The sequence below is a fragment of the Sitodiplosis mosellana genome, unplaced genomic scaffold (assembly GCF_009176505.1).
Source record: "Sitodiplosis mosellana isolate CC-2019 unplaced genomic scaffold, AAFC_SMos_1.0 Smas_scaffold_6226, whole genome shotgun sequence".
Classification (NCBI taxonomy): Eukaryota; Metazoa; Arthropoda; class Insecta; order Diptera; family Cecidomyiidae; genus Sitodiplosis; species Sitodiplosis mosellana.
In genome coordinates, this window is record NW_022601467.1 from 9,085,974 (window position 1) to 9,104,586 (window position 18,613).

Consider the following 18,613-nt stretch of genomic DNA (forward strand, 5'->3'; position numbering starts at 1 on the left):
GGATAGAGAGCACAAGAACTGAAGCGGGCGTAAGGAACCTTAGCGATTTTTGCTTTGTTTGCAGGTTTTGCTTGAAATTGCACACACAATTTTTTGGATGGCATTTTCCATGTGATTCAATCTCAACGCATACGATAAATCTATGTGTATAAAGCAAACAATCTCAACGTTGTATACGAACATACCACGATAAATTTATGCTGCAGCATTTACTTTGGACCGATTTTTAATGAGAAGGTACTTAGGTATGGTTGAGACTGTAATTTGGTGCGGCATAACAAATCAATCATACGGGAAAGTGAGTCTTGTTGCAGAAGACGCTGTTCAATTTATAATTTGGCATTTTTCAGCAAAATAATAATCTTCCACGGATATCTCGTAAATTATTCATAGTCAATTCTTTTTCCATTCATTGTTATAGATTGTTAGCAAGGTTATTAGTTACTGAAATACGACGCTGTTGATCACGTTTATCGTTTACCGGCAAATGGCTTTTTTGAGCTTTACTCAAAATTTCATACATCATAATACAATTATGCGATGAGCCACTTTTTGATCATGGATAATTATAGCAAAGTGATTTTCAGTCAGAAACGAACATAAAGTATTACCCCAATTTCGTATCAAAATCTCATATTTTATTTAAATTGGCTTCTCCAACTTGTCCGTTTTATTTGCTTCATTTTTTAATTATTCATTTGTCTTGGTGCTAAGGTGATACGTTGAACTCAAGCAAAAAATCGCATTGTTCTTTATTTATTGTATTGAGTGAATGAGATGATGAGCACAGCGGTGATGCAATGTCAGTGATAATGCAGCCTATTTCACCAAATGTTTTCATGACAAGTTTTCATGAGATTTTCTTCTCAAGTTTTTTTGGTGAAACAAATGTATCTAAATCTCAATAGAAACGTGAAAATATTCTCATTTTTTGACATTATTTCGAGCGCAAATTTTAAATTTTCATTTATTTTTGAGCCAACCATGATGTGATCTCACATTTTTGTGAAAAAATCTCGAAATTTCAAGTTGGCGCTCAAAATAATGTCAAAAAATGAGAATATTTTCACGTTTTTATTGAGATTTTCTCATTGCTACATTTAGATATATTTGTTTGACCAAAAATGCTTGAGAAGAAAATCTCATGAAAACATTTGGTGAAATAGACTACTGATCCATTCAAAATGTTAGCATAATGATCACGCGTTGTATATTTTGAAATCCTATCATTTTGAGACAGTTGAAGACTTTTTGATTTTAACTATGGTCTTACTAAAACTATGTTTATTTCTTTTTCTTAGACGATACATATTTACACAAAACACAACACAACGAGCATAACTCTTGTTTGTTTCGGCAGAGTTTATCGTTTTTCATTCACAATCTAATAAATCCAATCACTTTTCAAAGTTTGTTGTTTGATGTACGAAATGTTGAAAAATGTTTAATACAGTTAAATTCAACGCTGCCCATAAATGGTATGTTGCAATTTTCAATTGAAATCTACCTCAATATTTGTTATGTTGTGAATGATAGTGAGGCGATTTTGCAACATGCATTGATTCAATTAAAATCCTATTACCTACAATCCAACAAAATTTGTATTTTGCCACAAATGCACACACAATTTATATTGCGCAAGTGGATATGAGAATATGTATGGTAACCGAAAAACTATGCATGCGCCATTTGTGAACATAGAGTAACGGTCGAATGAATTCATTTGTTGATGTGAAACATCTTTACCATCGCTGTTTCTCTTTGTCATCCTTCAATGACCTTGGTTGTCGAATTTGATTTGAAAAGAAGCCATACCATACTTTATTTACGATGGCTTCGTCAACTGGTTCGCTTTAATTGTTCCATTTTTTTCAATAATTAATTAACTTTGCTACTAAAATGAAACGTTGCCAATCGAATTGTATCAGTTTTACGTGGCAAAAGGTCAAAAGGTACACAGAGGCGATACAATGTCAGTATATTAGCATGATATATAAAATGTGGAATTCTATTCAAAAAGGTATCATTTTGAGTTAATTAAAGACTTTTTGATATGTTACTAGAACCATATATGCCCCGTTATCTCGGCACTCACACACATATGCACAAAGAGCGTTGCTCTTGTTTGTTTTAGCAGAGTTCATTCGCAACCGAGTAAATCCCTTCCACCGTATGCTCCGGCACCCACATATCCGTTTTTATGCGTAATGGTTTTAAATATATGGTGCGTCATCGTTATCAGTGTGCCCTTCTTTGTTCAACTACCTGAAGAAAATCAAACGAAAGAAAATATTTATTATGATATGAAGATAACGCATGATTTTCTGCTTCATGGGACCCATTATGCCGCACAGTTCACTTGAAATGTATACAAATGGTCTCTCTCTCCCTCTCTCTCTCTCTCTCTCTCTCTCTCTCTCTCTCTCTCTCTCTATGTGTGTGTGTGTGTGTGACGGATGTAGCGGACTTGAAAACGGCATGACATCCATGTGTCTCTGACACTTACGTTACGTGTTTTGTGTTGCGATATAGACTTATCAATCACTATCGAATATTGATAAAAATCGAGTTTATCTCACTCGAATTGCTGCTATCGATTTCAATTCGTTTTTTTTTCTTTTATCGTAATCTTGAACTTGACCAAATGATCGAATATCATTTTATACGTTAAGCATCACCACAGGTATCCATATTAAAAGCATTTTTCTTTTCCATTTTCATGACTAAAAATGTTTACATTTTATTCAAATTCTTATCGTAGACAAAAACATATATATATAACCGAGATTGAAGACTTTCAGCTTGGACATTACCAATTTTCAAAGCCGATCAAACTTTGAACCATTTTGTTTGGGCACAAGTTTTCCGTAACGTCGACCAGCCTTAGCATCATGTTTCAAAATTGTCATCATGCTCGTTCCACTAGAATAGTTCTCACCAAAATTAATGGATGCTCCGTTCCAAGCCAGTAATCGGGTGTGTGCTCTGGCCATTTTACGTTGACAGTCCGTTATTTTGACATCGTCCAAATAGTCCAACTTTGGTAAACTTCCAATCACATACATCCTGCAATTAAATGTCGATATAACAGCCAAATGTAAAATTCCGTATAAGAGCCCAAATCAACGCTCGGTTTACATAAACAAAAAGCAGTCACTCACATATAATCATTATTTTCGAGTGTTGAACCTCCATTGAATGATGACCTTACCCCAGGATTGCCCATCAGCGATAATTGTCGTATGTTTGGCGTACAAATGTTGATTCGTTGCACCCACTTGGGCAATTGGCATATCTCGCATTTGTTGAGCCACAAAATTCGCAACGACGGCAAAAACGGTAATGTCTTTTCGTTCAACGCAACATTATTGTCAAGTATTAGAGTGTGCAGGATTTTGAAATTCGATAAAAACGTGAGATCTCTGAGCATAGCACCGTGACCATAACGTAATAGAGACAGAGAGATAGATAGAAAGTGATGGATAGAGATAAAGAGAGAGAGAGAGAGAGAGAGCATAGTTTTGCAACATCATTAGTTAAGGAATTGGTAACAGCGATGATTGATATGTACGTGTTAGTTAACTTACTTAATGCTGTTGTAACTTAGATCGAGTGTATGCGTACGCAAAGCAAACTTTTCCGCAATTTTTCGTGGAATTCCTTGTAATCGTTCATAGGCCAATGAGATTCGTCCATCCTCCTCTTTGCACGCAAAATCACTGGAATATCGATAGAAATGTTCGTTGAAAACACGAACCACACTATGAAGATGGAGAAAAAGTAATAAATTCGCAGTCTTCAACTGAGAAATAAAACCTGTCACACAAATTGGATTGGTCTTGTTTTGACCAAAACGAGCACGCCATCAATTCTTCCAAGATAAAATCGTCGCTATCTGCCGATTTCGAGGGAATGCCATCTATGTGGTAACTGCTATTGGCCAAAATCGTCTTCAACTGTAATAATCTTGGAAACGAAACGAAAATAAATGATATATTAAGCTGTTGTTAACGACCCAATTGTTTGATAAACGCACAATTTTCGAATTGAGAGTGCACAACATTTACTAAACTGTTAAATCGACTAAAATGCATCCTCAATACGATTTATATCACTCGACAGCTGTACTTTTGCCCCACTCGATTGATTGTCGACAAGAGAAACGAAAAATAATTGTGTGTTTACATGTTGAAATCTCTTGAATGGCGTCTTTTAAGCTTGCATATGGGGTGTGTACAACTGTACATTTTCAGCATGCAAATTATCGCTATGCGTCTTGTCTAAATTAGTTATCATTTATGACCTTTTTTCTCTTTCTCTCTTTTATCTCACAAAAAATTCGTATTTTATAGTCATTCTCCGTCACCAAATCAGTATTACTCATGTGCTTGTTTCTTCTTCATTTTAAAATATTTATATGCTGTGTGTGTGTGTCAATACGATGTATTCAATAAATATGGCTCAGATTGACATTTCGATTGAACGGCTATTGCCCTGTTCTTTTTTTCCGCTCTTTCGTTTGAATGAAGCCGAAACAAAAAAAAAAATAATAATTCAAAATGAACTACGTTGATGATATATATGTTGCACAGCTTAAACAAGTACTTGTGGCCGACACTCAAACGTGATTCAAACAAATGGTGTGTGTGTTTTTTTTTTTGAAGTGATTGTTTTTAGTGTGTGCATCTAACAACTTACTGTTGTTCCGTTTCCCTTGAAACGAGATCATTTTCAGTGGTCTCAGCCAGGTGAAGATTTTCAACGGGAATTTCGTCCATTTTCCTAGAAAAAAGTTCATTTAAAATCGTTGTAGCACAGTTACACCAAATAATCCCTACCGATGCAATTCCAAACGGTAGTGTGAATACAATACTTATGCAAATGAAACTATTGGGAGGAAAAAAAACTAAAGTGTTGTCAACTGATGTTAAACAAATTCCCTTTTCGAATGCATCGCCACTTTATCACACAATTATTTCTATAAAATGTTGTTATCGATTGGCTTGTGTTTGCCTTTTAAACACAGAAAAGTTTGTTTATCGTTGGGAAGTGGGCGTGCATTTGTTCGTGCTCGTTTTAAAAAGCTGAATGGAATATCATGTTGAAGTTGAAGTGATTATCAATCACGGGATATGCTCAGAGGAAGAAAAAATATCGACACCAGTTTCGCTCAATTTTGATTATCTCTTATTTCGGGATTATTGTGCAATGAGCAATAAATAACAACTCTCAATTTAAATGCTGTCATAAATAATATTTAATTGAAAAAACAAATGATTTTAAAATAAAATTGATTGGAATTGTTGTAGTTTTACGGTTTGCAATTATTCTAATTAATTTTTTTTTCACTTTGTTTAATACTCATGGATTGTGTTGTTCATGCGAAATCATTATATGAAAACTAGACAATGTTGACTTCAATATTATTGATGTTCAATATTCATCCATTGAATTGGCGCCACTTCTCCATTTTTTCCATAAAAACTGAAACCATTTGTTCGTTTATTCGGTTGATACGCATTTCGCTAGGTGATTTTGGTCTCAAAATTATTTTAATATTTATAAAATATTTTTAATGACAAACTAGACAATTCGTTCGTAATTCATTTTTGTATTTTTTTTTGGGGGGGGGGGGGATGCATTTGATTGGTATGGAATCCACACTATGGATGTGTGCTCGTAACTCATTTTTGTTCACCATCAATCTATAGAAATTGGCAACTAGTTGGATTTGATGTCAAGATTCCCGAAAGCATTTTCTAATGCTGGTATCGATACACAGTTGATGGTGTCATCTTCGGCTTCGTTGTTGTATTTGGCCTGAATTTTTGTTAAAATCAATTGTGCCAATTTTTGCGCATCTTTTCGCTTATTCACCGTTGATCTCGAGCCACTGATTTGATTGCAACACTGCAAAAACAAATTGAGTACCAAATTGGTGTTAATTTATGAGAAATCAAATTAAAATTAAAATTGAGTATTGATTTACAAGTAATATTGTTCGAATGATTATAGCACTGAAAATTGAAAAAAATTATAATCATTCGACAAGAGTACATTCATTATTATTGCAACCAAAATTAAAATCTTAGGTACCAAATAGAGTCCATATAATGCGCGTAAATTATTTGGATTCAATTTCACCGCTTGCGAATAATATGTTTTAGCCAACTCGATATTTTCTAGGCCACCCTGTGGAAAAAAACAACGATTTTTGGTTTTAATAGAGAGAGAAAATCGATTTTTCATGTGAAATGATCGGGACCAACTAACCATTGTGTAACGAATTTCAGCGAGACGTTGATGGTACAAATGGCTGTGTGGATTATGTAGCAATAGTTCTTCCATACAGAATGCCGCTTTGGCGAACTCTCCCTCGGCCATGTACAAATTGCACAGTTCATGCCATGCCTCTTGGTCGGACATAAACCTAAAAAAGAATGCAAAGAAAACCATTTATTTGTTTCGCATTCTTTCCACAAAATCCCAAATGAAAGAGTTACTCGTTCCACATACAATTTTGTGTACTCGCACAATTCACGGATTGCATCGGTATTTTTGCCTTTGGCTTTGTAAATGGCAATTTTTCGCTTTCTGGGCGCCGCATTTGTTTCATCCTGTGCAATGATCGCATTTAATACGTCTAACGCTTCGTCGAACATTTCCAACGCCTCAAGTCGCATGGCTTTGAATTTTTGTACACGTAAACTGCCCGGAAATTCAATCGATAGTTTACGTATACATTGTTCAGCGATTTTGATTCGATTACAGTCTAATGCGGCTATGATCACTTGTTCAAGCACCAAGTGTCGTTCGCTGTCTAATTTATGCTGTTTTTCATCCAATACTGTTTCCCACAAATGAATCACCTCATCGCTACGACGTTCATTATCTTCGCGCCACTTACGGAATAAGTCACGAACCTCTGCCACGAAAATAAAAAAAAATTAAATGCATCCAATTAACTATTGTCAGCTATTTTATTGAACAACCCAATGACACATCATAATTAAATGTTTGTTTAGCCTCAATCAGTGAATAAAATCCGGGCAATTGCCAATTCAATCGTAGTTTTACTCACCTGACCAACTCATATCATCATGAAGATAAGCCATTTTCATTTAATACTGCCCCGTCAAAACTTGGATTATTTTTTTTTGAAAACAATTCAATTAGGTCCAAAGGAGAATCACACACAATAAATTATCAATAAAAAAAAAGAAACACAATGACAGAAATGGCACGACATGGAAACTGTCACGCAAGCTGTCAAATACCTATACAATCACACATCGAAATTAAGCCCATAACAAAACCACAATTTTTAAATTGAAATTATTACAGAAATTTCCGTGAGAATTTCAGTGTAAACCATTTTTTATATTTTATTTTAATTCATCAAATTAATAACGTTGTGAATTAGAAAAAGATTTTCATCTTTTGAATAGAATTTGAACAGAAATTGACTCAGTCCGTGTTGAATGTGCTTAGTTCGTTTAGGGCAATACTATAATTCGTGCATCGTGCACATCCAACTTCATGTTGGTTCATACTTTCCCGCTATTTTTGTGTATGTCATATTCAACAAGCGTTGATTTGAATTGCATTCGGAAATTTTGCTCAGTTTGATTCTTTTTCTTCATAAAATAATTCAAACAAATAAATATTTAAATCGTCATGGCCGATGAAGAGCAAAGACTTCGTGATATTCAACGTGAATACTTGGATTTTTTGGACGATGAGGTAAGATTTTTCATAACCAATTTCAATTGATGTTCAATTGCTACTATTCGAACAGCATGTTGTTCACTAACAAAACTGAACTCGCTGTTTTTTTGCGTCAATAACAATTTTTTTCGAAAAGTTATTGGTTAAATACGGCTCATGAGATGAAAGAATTGTTTGCTAATAAAATGTGTTTGTTGAATATTTACAGGAGGATCAGGGTACATACATGGCCTCAGTAAAGGATATGATTGCTGAGAAATCCAAGCGCCTCGTTGTTAATATTAATGATTTGCGAAAGAAAAATCCGGCCCGTGCAGCATCGCTGTTGATCAATGCTTTTGATGAACAATTGGCCTTTTCCAGAGCATTGAAGGAGTATGTATCGACGCTTCAGCCAAGTTTTGCCAAAACATACGAAGATTTTTTCGTTGGCTTCGAGGGTAGCTTCGGAAGTCGTCACGTTACACCACGTACACTGAATTCCAGGTGAGAGCCGCAGAATTTTATTCTTTTTCTTCTTTTATGCCAAATTACATATCTTATGATGGAAAGAGAGATGAAGCCATTTATAAGAAGTTTTAAAGTCGATTTTGAAAGAAAACGTTCCAGATTTGCTTTTTTCCCACAAAATTTCATTTTAAAAGTGAATGTAAATAGTTTGATAAGAACAATCAACTGATTTGTGTGTATAATTACTTTAGATTCCTGAGCAATTTGGTTTGCGTGGAGGGTATTGTGACGAAAGTGTCGTTGGTGCGGCCAAAGGTGGTGCGAAGTGTTCATTTTTGTCCAGAGACAAAGAAGACAATCGAACGCAAATACACCGATTTAACGTCATTCGAAGCGGTGCCAAGTAGTGCTGTGTACCCAACCAAAGACGAAGATGGCAATTTGCTGGAAACCGAATATGGATTGTCGGTGTACAAGGATCATCAAACGTTAACAATTCAAGAAATGCCCGAAAAAGCACCGGCCGGTCAATTACCGCGTGCAGTTGACATTGTTTGCGATGACGATCTGGTCGATCAATGCAAACCAGGCGATCGTGTACAAATTGTTGGCAACTATCGTTGTTTGCCCGGCAAAAGTGGCGGATACACGACCGGTACATTCCGAACCGTGGTCATTGCCAACAACATTTCACAACTGAACAAAGAGAGCAACTTGAATATTTCACGCGAAGAAGTGGCTCAGTGCAAAAAGTTGGCCAAGAACAATGACATCTTTGAATTGTTGGCAAAGAGTTTGGCACCATCGATTCACGGTCATGCATATGTTAAGAAGGCCATTCTATGCTTGCTTTTGGGTGGTGTTGAAAAAGTTCTAATCAACGGAACACGATTGAGAGGGTAAGGATCATTATTATTCTATTCTTAGTCATTTGACATGAACCAAAATGAAAAATCTGATTCTATTTTCATTGCAACCAATTCTTTGCATCTTTCAGGGATATAAACGTTCTGCTCATTGGTGATCCTAGTGTTGCAAAGTCGCAGCTCCTGCGTTACGTTTTGTACACAGCTCCACGAGCAATTCCAACGACCGGTCGTGGTTCCAGTGGTGTTGGTTTGACAGCAGCTGTTACAACTGATCAAGAGACCGGCGAAAGACGTTTGGAAGCCGGTGCTATGGTGTTGGCCGATCGAGGCGTCGTTTGCATTGATGAATTCGATAAAATGAGCGACATCGATCGTACGGCCATTCACGAAGTCATGGAACAAGGTCGAGTTACCATTTCAAAAGCCGGTGTGCACGCCTCATTGAATGCACGTTGCTCCGTCCTGGCCGCCGCCAATCCAGTCTATGGAAGAGTAAGCTATTTTTTCAAATCTCATTTTCACTCGGTCAATTTCTATAGTGGTTTTCGGAATTATAAAAAAATTTTCTAATCCATTTCCATTTTCATTTGCAGTACGACCAATACAAAACGCCAATGGAAAATATTGGTTTACAGGATTCACTGTTGTCGCGTTTCGATTTGTTGTTCGTGATGTTGGACACTATCGACAATGACAACGATCAACGCATTGCAGACTTTGTCGTTCGCATGCATCGTTATCGTAATCCAAAGGAGCAAGACGGTGAAATTTTGCCCATGGGTGGTAATTATGCGGAGTTTTTGACCACATTCAATCTCCAAAACGAAACCGAAGGCAACAAAGAGATGCAAATTTTCGAAAAATACGATGCTCTATTGCACGGTGATTCACGTACACGTTCCGAACAAGTGTTGTCCGTGCAGTTCATGCGCAAGTACATTCATCTGGCCAAATGCTTAAAGCCACGTCTAACACAAGAAGCATCCGATGTAATTGCCAATGAATACTCACGTTTGCGTTCACAAGACCTTGATGATTCACATATGGCACGAACACAACCAGTTACCGCTCGTACATTGGAAACGTTGATTCGTTTGTCAACGGCTCATGCCAAAGCACGTATGGCCAAAACGATTTCGGTCACTGATGCCAAAGCAGCCATTGAACTCGTTCAATTCGCATACTTCAAGAAGGTGCTTGAGAAGGAGAAGCGCAAACGTCGGCGCAGCGAAGATGGCGAAGATTCAGATGGAGAAGATGATGATCATGACGATGACAATACTGTATCACAACCATCACAGGGTACACGTAAATCAAAACGCACAAAAACCACCGACGCCAGCGAAACGATGGACACAGAAGAAATGGATGAAACACCCGTGGTACAACCAGTTGATGCTGGTGATTTAACAAAACGTAGCACACGCAAATCGGTTGGCCGATCAACACAACAATCGAGCGAAGGATCAACAGCCATGGAAACGGCCCCATCACCTGATTATATCAGTCAAGAACGTCTTTTGGTCTTCAAACAGAAATTGAACCAAGCATTCCGCGACGTACGAGAACAAACATTAGCTGTGGAAGCACTCACGGGAGCCATCAATCAGAACATTGACCAACCATTCAGCTCGGCGGAAGTGAATGCGGCCATTGAACAAATGTCTGAAGCAAATCAAATTATGGTCGCCGACGGCATCGTTTTCCTCATTTAAATTACTTCATCTCGATATTTACATTTTTACACTCTCTTTTTTTATTGCATTACTCTCTTGATTTGTTAGTGTTTCGTAGTTTTAAGTCTTTTTTTTTCATCAAATTCATATTGTACGGAGAATAATTCCAATTGACGTACCGTTGAAATGATCCGAATGAACAAATTTTGGTTATTTAACATCACAAACAATTTTTTGTCTATCCTCAAATCATGAAACCGTTTTGAAAGATCTGTTAATTTTGATTATGCATTTTGACATTCAATAAAATATCGAGCATTCAGTTTACTTGGTAACAATAAAATATTTATTCTTTTTTATATATTCCGTTACAAATTTACCTGAAATGTCAATACAGAACTCATCCGAATAAATAAACTTGTTATTAATTAGTAGAGTAAACGATGGTTTTGCCTGATTTAATTACAGAAAGAGAATATTTGGAATTATTTGATTTTTTTTTCAGATGAATGACCGAGACGAATTGGGGACATTTTCGTGTTCGCTTTGGTTCAACATACATGTAGCGTATGGGCATTATTGGATATGAATAAACAGTTTTTACTTGATGTAAAATCATCGCAAAATTCGTTTCCATAAACTCGTGAAACCGATTCAATATTCGAATATAAATCTGTTTTGAAGATCCAACATATAGTTGCTGCCAACTAGGCCTGAACCTGATTCGTGAAAAAAACGCTATAATAATGTCATCTGATAAAAATGAAAGATAAACATCTCTATTCAGTCTAACGTATGAACACTTGTGTAAATAGTTGCTTAAAAATTGTTGACCATCACTACAGAGAATTTGGTCTTACATAAAATATGGTTTGATAAATTATAAGCCTCACATCACATTTAGCACTTGAAAATGTTTTGAAAATGTCAAAATGTTTGCTGCTAAAACGTTTCTAATTTTACACGTAATAATTTGTGGGTAAGGAATATTGGCAAATTGCTCTATAAAATTGACACGAAATATATAAATTTGGTAACTAATTGGTAATTAGTTGCTGTGGACTCGATCTATACGAGGAGGCGAAGAAAATTGCGGCTGAAAAGAACCAAACCAATGAAGAGTTATACCAAAAACATAAAGAGGTTTTATTTTAAAAATTGAAAATTGCTCTAAAAAAATAATTCTTTCAAATCCAATTTTTAGTACATGTTCATTTTTGCCATTGAGGTTTTCGGTCCATCAAAATCGAATATGAAAGCAGATGTTTTATTGGAATATCAACGATTGGTTAAACGATACGGTCAATGCAGGCGAAAAACGTATAAAAATTGCTTACATGAAGCAGCACAACATATTCCATTAGAAGATCGATGTGAATTGCCAAAAGGCGCATGCAACCCACATGAGAAGTAGGGCAATTGTCTAATGGACATTGTCTATAATTAAGCTGAAAATCATTACATGGTTAGAATTAGTTTCAAAGAATATAAATTAATTACTTTAATTCTAGGTATAGTCGAGTCGGCGGTTTTTGTAATAATTTGAAATATCCTAATATTGGCAAGGCCAACACACCCTATGGCCGAATCCTTGAAGCAAGATATGCAGACGGTGAAAATGTTTTAAAATCCATAAAAATGCCATAATTTTTAAAATATTCTCCCCAAAATCAATTTTTTATTCCAATCACCAGGTATAAGCGAATTTCGACGAACGGCAAATGATGAAGAAATGCCAAATGCTCGATCATTGAGTAATACTATAAATGAGGCCAGTGATTTCAAATGTGAAACCGTCAAATGCGGTGATCAAACAAATAATTTTGTTGGCATCATGTTTTCACAAATGGTTGCTCACGATACGTCCAGTCGAAAAGTGGTCACAATGAGAGGTGAGGATTTTCATAATTTTTTCTCACTTTAGTCAAAGCTATCTTACCAAGTTGGATTTTCCGCTTCGTACGGGAGAACTCAATAATAAATTGAATTATTTACAGGCAACAACAGTAATGGAATAAGTTGTTGTGAGTCATCGTATTCCAGTCCATTGCCACCAAATGAAATAAACCCCAGCTGTATACCGATTCCGTTGCCTAGAAATGATTCATTTTACTCGAATAAAGGAATCTTTTGCCAAAGTTATGTTCGAATGCAGCCCACACTTAAAGACGATTGCAAAATCAAATATGAACACGTAATCTACCTTTTTGATCTAATCAATTTTCTAACCCAATCTAGTCGATTTTTTGATGCGATTGATTTAAATAGGAAAATATTGTGTCATCATATTTGGACTTGAACACCATTTATTCGAACTCATACGACAAGCTGAAGGGTTTAAGAGAGAACTATGGTGGATTATTTAAAATGGATCCATTGAATATTTTGCCTGTGGATACGACCGGCCAATTTACCGCCGGTGACTTTCGATTCGGTCAGACTCCTGTACTTGGACAGATACACTCGTTATTTTATCGCTTTCACAATCTCATTGCCACCAATTTGGGCGCAGTCAATCCACACTGGAGCAATGACGATATCTTCTTTGAGACAAGACGTATTGTCATCGCATATTATCAGCATATTATCTATTATGATTGGTTGCCATTAGTCTTAGGTTTATATTTGAAGTAAAACGGAGTGAGCTCCGTTATATCTCTCACACTAAACACTTTGGTCATTCAAAACTAATGCTTCCAATTTCAAATTTCAGGCGATCGACTTTGCCATTCGTACAAATTGACGTGCCGAGGAAAGTGTGATAAATATGATCCTGATATCAAAGCCACAACAACGATAGAATATGCGATGAATGCATTCAGATTTTTCCATGTAAATATTCCGTCGAACATTCATGTGGTCAATGATAGTGGTGCACTTTTGGAAAAAATACCCTTGTCCAATACTTACTTAACGGTGGATATACTCAAAGAAAAATATAATGCGATTTTACGCGGAATGATGAAACAAAAACAAAGAATGAATCGAGTGGGCTACACGGGAGAGGTGAAGTTTTTCAAAAGTCTTTTTTTTTTAAACTAACCTTAATCCATTTGAAATATGTTTTCGCAGGTCCGAAATTTGTTTATAAAAACGAAATATCGTGGCAAAGATGTTGGTGTTGATGGTATGATACTGGACATAATGCGAAGTCGTGACTCAGGCACTGCTCCATACATTGCTTACTACCCCATGTGCATATCCAAGAAAATTAAATCGTGGCAAGATTTAAAGCCTTACTTTGAAAAAGACCATTTTAAATTACTGCGACAATTGTATAAAAATGTGAACGATATTGAACTAATGGTCGGTATACTGTTGGAGAAACGACGTGGCAATTTTATCGGTAAAATCGGCGGGTGTCTTGTTGCTGAACAATTTTATCGGTTTAAATATGGTGATCGGTTCTTCTATTCACATCGCAAAAATCCACAAAGTTTTTCAGCAGGTTTCTAATCGAATCAATTAATTTGCCCATTTTACCCAATTTCAACTAATTACACACATTCGGCATTTACAGATCAATTGCATGAAATCAGACGAATGACATTCTCACGGCTGGTTTGCATGACAACCGATATTGGACGTGTTCCACGGAGGGGATTCGTTGCAATTTCGAAAGAGAATCCATATATCGATTGCAACAAATTGAGACCGTTCAATGTGTTGCCATTCAAACAAAGTTTTTAATTGATGAGTCATCGAACAATGAAACTTATAATTTATAAGGAAACAAACTCAATTCCATTTGGTTTTGTATATTTTATTTGAAGACAATAGCATCGGGTTCACATCCTTCATACGGTTTTCTCGTTGAAAGCAGTTCGAATATTTGTTTTTACATCATTTATCAAATAGGTTTGAATTCATATTTGGAAGCAAACTTGGGAAAAGATGTTTTTTTTCCTGTCTTACATTTTACTATATTAACAATTCATGACTACTGTGAACAAAAAATAGAAATTAAGAGAAATTTTGGCCTTTAATTCGAAATAAATGAAACAGCGATTATTTGAGCTCAATTTTTTTTTTTCGTTGAATGTTGAAGACATTTCTGTTCTTGGATTGTCTCAAATTTGAAATATTCTGAAAAAAATGCCCGTTAATCGAAAAATGTATTTGTTTTTTAGGTTTGTTCTGCAATTGTTTGTAAAAACGAAAGTTCTTTTAAATCAATAATTGATCATTAATAAATCATAATTGATTAATTTTAAAATTGTAAAAATTTCCCACATCCAATCGAAGTGATCTTAAACGAAAATTATTACCGTATCACCGCTATCTGTTTCTTATTTTTTATTCCTTACGTCAAGCTGTCAATTACAATGTAAGAATTGTGTTCATTGATTTTGTTTAACCATACATTTATACACATTTTATATTTTTTTCTTCTTTTTTTTTATCAATTTAATTAAATTAAATTAAACATAAATGTTATCGATCTAGAAAAAAAAATTGTAACGAAATTAAAATTTATAAATTACAAAATTTTCCATAGGAAAATTTTCGTGTTCGTTTTGGTTTATGAGACAACACTAAAATGTAAGAATTATTGAATATGAATAAACACAAAGTTGTTGTATTAATTTAATGAAATAGTGAATGAAACAAAGCAAAAAATGAATGAAAAACAACAAAAAAATATAATCAGTCGATGAATTTCGTTAGAATGACTGATTATACCTATTTGATCATCGTTGAAGCTGAACAAGATTGTAAATAAATAAATACAAAATAAAGAGCTAAAAGAATTTATCAATAAATACCCACGGTTGATTTGCTGCAATCATATTAATATTCGTTGGCAGCAAATGTTTACTTGTTGTTCTTTGTTTTTAGGTGAAAAAAAAATGTGTGTTCGTGTTTTTTTCTATAAATAAGTTTAAGACTTTGAGCTTACAATATGTACGGATAATTTTTAATACTCGTTTTTGTTGTTATTGTTACGGTCTACTCTTGTCACTGGCTACACTTATCGCTAAATTCTATTCAGTAAAGGGTTTTCTATTCGACGGGGGGCAAATCGTTGGCGGTAAAAATGGCTATGAATAAATATTAAAATGTGCTTTCGAACACACGCACACACCCATACTACATCTATCTGCTTCACATTACTCATCTGGACTGGACTTGTTTACTTATTTGTTATGTTCCAAATACAAAAAAAAAGAAGAATCGGGTTTATGTGGTTATTCTTTGTTTGATTTCTTTTTTTCTTCTTTGTTCGATGTGCGTGTGTGTATATTCTATGAATGATTCGGGGCTGGGGCAATAGCACTGTACTGGCTTTCCTATTTCTAATGTGCTTAGTTGCAGATGTGCTCTTCCCTTCGGTGATTGCACATTTCGCATTTGACATCACAACACCAGACAAAACGGCATTTGCATTTCTCTTCGACGAACCGTATTCGGGTTTGATGGCCTCGACCGCAGCACATGATTTTACAACCATCGATTCCGGGCGATGTTCGATTGCACAATCGGCCCTTTGTACCCAATATACCCAATCTAGACAGCAAAAAAAGCATGAACAAGTAAAATGAAGTGGAACACGGTATATTGAAATTGAATGCAATCAGTAACACTCACTCATCGTCACGATCGCAGTAATCTGGTGAGTCTTCTAAGTAAACTAGGTCTGATTTGATTAGCTTTTTGTATTGCGGATCACGTCGACGCAATTTCGATACGCGACCATCACGTTCGATCAACTGAAACGATATCGACACAAAAACCGAAAGAGTCAAAATGAAGGCGATTCGATCGATGACGCTGCGAGCCATCAATGCTATTGAATTACCTTCACATGCGATGCTCCATCGTACAATTGACCCAGTGCTTCACCGATAGCACGTAAAGCTGGCAAACGTCTCCAGCACACACGAATCGAACATGAACCAGATACACCGTGGCATTTGCAAACGCGTTGCATTCGTGATCTCAGTGCCTACATAAGAAAATGAATTTTTAATTAATACAGTTAAATTTCTATCGTACCGGCAAAATACGCACCCTACGACCAGCCTCATTGTTGTGCAAATTCATCAAACCGGCGGCGGTTTCGTTACTCTCCTGTGAATCAATGAATTTCCTCGAAAATAATACGCCATAATTGATATCCTACGAACAGATAATGATCAATTGAAATGAATGAGAAGCAGAAAACCTGGCCACAACGTGGTTTTTTTTTATCGTTATTATTATCTATGTTCTATAGATGAATGATCTTGATTATCGTGATTGATTTAGTGTAGCATACCTCTGAGCAGCCACCCCATTGCCATTTGCGTTGCTTTCGTCGAATCGTATTATCGCATGAGCATTCGGTTAAATCGCCGCGGGAACAAGCACGTGTAATGGACCATGCCAACGATGCTGCATTGATTGCATGTATATAAGCGGTTTCACGGCTTTCTGCACGCCGCGCCAAACAATCAATTTGCAACGTGCGAGAAGAGAGAAAAGAAAAGAATACCAATATTAGTTTTCCGTTATTTCAACGCAATCGAGTGTTCTGGGCTATTTATTCAATTTGTGCGCGAAACTTACTGATGCGCATTACATCGCCGTAGATGTCTTGAAGGTCAGACGATGGTTGTGATGTTGTGCAATTCCAGCGACTGTTGCGAAATTGATGCTGACATTCTTCTTGACCCATTTTGGCACCTTGTACAATTGCCTAATTAAAGAACAAACAAAATGGTTGAAGCAAATTGCTTTGAACGAATTTTTATTTTCTTTCGTTGCTTTCGCGTTGAAGTTCTTTTCGCGTAATGGCAGAAAAGTCTTTCGTATGGTTTCAACTTACACTAAATACACGTGGACTGCGAGCACACATTCGACGCTGCTCATTCGATAAATGCAACGCATTCTTACAAATATCTTCATGGTTGTGATGCATAAGTGCGTTCGGGTCAAACAATCCCACATTCTGCAATGCATGCAATCCCAAGTCCCTGTGAAGCAAGAAAAAAAAACAGAAGAAAAAGGTGGTAATGAAAAAGTGTACACGAATCATATTTAACAATTCCAATAATTCCAATCAATTAAGGCATTCGAAACGAATTGCCGTTAATTTAACGATAAATCGAATCAGTTGTAATAAAAATGAAAAAGGAATGGATATATAGAAAATTCATCGATTTCCAGTAAGCAGATGACATCAACGGATTTATATCCATTCGCATAAAGAATCGTTCACTCAACGAATGTGGCGTTTGGTTTGTTTGTGTGAGGCAGAAAACAAAAATCTATGAAATGGCGTACAATAAAACAACAAAATTTGCTCTGTCCCCATCGTTCATTCACTTCGTTTGATTTTCGAGACAATTCTATCGGGAGCGTGCGATCCAACGAGAGAGAGAGAGAGAGAGAGAGAGAGAGAGAGAGAGAGAGCGAGCACCATTTGCTGCGCGAAAACACAAAAATTATACGAGATAGAGATAAAAACGTAAAACAAAGCAAATGTGGTGCGAGTCATAAACTGGGCCAAATACCAATATATTCCAAAACACAAGACGAAGAAGCGCAATTCAACAACCCATATGTTTTTTTGCTACATTGTGCGATCGAATAAAGACGACATTCGAATAAAGACACATTTTTCACGGGTCATAAACGGGAAAATGTTTGACACAGCAATATTTTCGAAACCAATCAAATCGAGGCAAATACATAAATAATATAATTGTCTTGTGTGCTATCGAGCACAAGCGAGAGAACGACAGAATGGGAAAAAATATTATGATGTTGACTGGGAACGTTTCAACTTGCCAGTTTTTATCGACTTTTGTAGCTATTGTTTGTATCTGTTCTTCGTCCGTTTGTCATCCATGATCGGTGAGTGTTCGTTGAATATGATTGGTTTTGAAAATCTGCAAATGCGATGAA

At 36.0% G+C, this 18,613-nt stretch overlaps 5 protein-coding genes across 6 annotated transcripts in view; 2 read left to right on the plus strand and 3 right to left on the minus strand.

Annotated features, from left to right (window-relative positions):
- Positions 1–2,713: 2,713 nt before the first annotated feature.
- Positions 2,714–4,823, minus strand: LOC129578946 (leucine-rich melanocyte differentiation-associated protein-like). The gene is made up of 5 exons (XM_055468317.1): positions 4,699–4,823; positions 3,817–3,966; positions 3,588–3,719; positions 3,162–3,422; positions 2,714–3,066 (listed from the first exon to the last, which is right to left on the minus strand). Exons 1-5 carry the CDS (start codon positions 4,776–4,778, stop codon positions 2,820–2,822), a joined length of 870 nt encoding a protein of 289 aa, XP_055324292.1. The 5' UTR covers positions 4,779–4,823; the 3' UTR covers positions 2,714–2,819.
- Positions 4,824–5,233: 410 nt separating this feature from the next.
- LOC129578944 (ER membrane protein complex subunit 2-A-like) lies at positions 5,234–7,219 on the minus strand. The gene is made up of 5 exons (XM_055468316.1): positions 7,082–7,219; positions 6,517–6,925; positions 6,274–6,430; positions 6,097–6,192; positions 5,234–5,910 (listed from the first exon to the last, which is right to left on the minus strand). Exons 1-5 carry the CDS (start codon positions 7,119–7,121, stop codon positions 5,722–5,724), a joined length of 891 nt encoding a protein of 296 aa, XP_055324291.1. The 5' UTR covers positions 7,122–7,219; the 3' UTR covers positions 5,234–5,721.
- A 25-nt stretch (positions 7,220–7,244) lies between these two features.
- LOC129578935 (DNA replication licensing factor Mcm3) lies at positions 7,245–11,164 on the plus strand. Its single transcript, XM_055468289.1, has 5 exons — positions 7,245–7,743; positions 7,937–8,214; positions 8,430–9,077; positions 9,176–9,539; positions 9,641–11,164. The coding sequence occupies exons 1-5, from the start codon at positions 7,678–7,680 to the stop codon at positions 10,760–10,762; spliced, it is 2,478 nt and encodes an 825-aa protein (XP_055324264.1). The 5' UTR covers positions 7,245–7,677; the 3' UTR covers positions 10,763–11,164.
- A 647-nt stretch (positions 11,165–11,811) lies between these two features.
- On the plus strand, positions 11,812–13,983 carry LOC129579396 (peroxidase-like). Its single transcript, XM_055469464.1, has 9 exons — positions 11,812–11,866; positions 11,928–12,133; positions 12,235–12,335; positions 12,418–12,615; positions 12,721–12,917; positions 12,992–13,340; positions 13,437–13,729; positions 13,796–13,917; positions 13,974–13,983. The coding sequence occupies exons 2-9, from the start codon at positions 11,931–11,933 to the stop codon at positions 13,981–13,983; spliced, it is 1,473 nt and encodes a 490-aa protein (XP_055325439.1). The 5' UTR covers positions 11,812–11,866; positions 11,928–11,930.
- A 634-nt stretch (positions 13,984–14,617) lies between these two features.
- Positions 14,618–18,613, minus strand: part of LOC129578942 (protein Wnt-1-like) — a 33,032-nt gene continuing 29,036 nt past the window's right edge. For both annotated transcript variants that reach the window (XM_055468312.1, XM_055468313.1), the window contains exons 3-9: positions 17,532–17,679; positions 17,273–17,402; positions 16,983–17,137; positions 16,736–16,843; positions 16,524–16,670; positions 16,313–16,434; positions 14,618–16,231 (exon numbers count right to left, since the gene is read on the minus strand). In XM_055468312.1, coding sequence (XP_055324287.1) covers positions 16,030–16,231; positions 16,313–16,434; positions 16,524–16,670; positions 16,736–16,843; positions 16,983–17,137; positions 17,273–17,402; positions 17,532–17,679 — 1,012 coding nt within the window. In that variant the 3' untranslated portion in view covers positions 14,618–16,029. The remainder of the gene's footprint in view (positions 16,232–16,312; positions 16,435–16,523; positions 16,671–16,735; positions 16,844–16,982; positions 17,138–17,272; positions 17,403–17,531; positions 17,680–18,613) is intronic.

Coding starts and splice junctions, on each gene's coding strand:
- LOC129578946 (XM_055468317.1), bottom strand. CDS start 4,778: ATGGACGAAATTCCCGTTGAAAATCTTCACCTGGCTGAGACCACTGAA. Junction 3,423..3,587: donor CTAAGTTACAACAGCATTAA/GTAAGTTAACTA, acceptor TGCTATGCTCAG/AGATCTCACGTTTTTATCGA. Junction 3,067..3,161: donor CTCGAAAATAATGATTATAT/GTGAGTGACTGC, acceptor ATTTAATTGCAG/GATGTATGTGATTGGAAGTT.
- LOC129578944 (XM_055468316.1), bottom strand. CDS start 7,121: ATGAAAATGGCTTATCTTCATGATGATATGAGTTGGTCAG. Junction 6,926..7,081: donor TGATGATATGAGTTGGTCAG/GTGAGTAAAACT, acceptor TTTTCGTGGCAG/AGGTTCGTGACTTATTCCGT. Junction 5,911..6,096: donor CATTATATGGACTCTATTTG/GTACCTAAGATT, acceptor TTGTTTTTGCAG/TGTTGCAATCAAATCAGTGG.
- LOC129578935 (XM_055468289.1), top strand. CDS start 7,678: ATGGCCGATGAAGAGCAAAGACTTCGTGATATTCAACGTGAATACTTG. Junction 9,078..9,175: donor AACGGAACACGATTGAGAGG/GTAAGGATCATT, acceptor TGCATCTTTCAG/GGATATAAACGTTCTGCTCA. Junction 9,540..9,640: donor CCAATCCAGTCTATGGAAGA/GTAAGCTATTTT, acceptor TTTCATTTGCAG/TACGACCAATACAAAACGCC.
- LOC129579396 (XM_055469464.1), top strand. CDS start 11,931: ATGTTCATTTTTGCCATTGAGGTTTTCGGTCCATCAAAATCGAATATG. Junction 12,616..12,720: donor AAAAGTGGTCACAATGAGAG/GTGAGGATTTTC, acceptor AATTATTTACAG/GCAACAACAGTAATGGAATA. Junction 13,341..13,436: donor TTGGTTGCCATTAGTCTTAG/GTTTATATTTGA, acceptor TTCAAATTTCAG/GCGATCGACTTTGCCATTCG.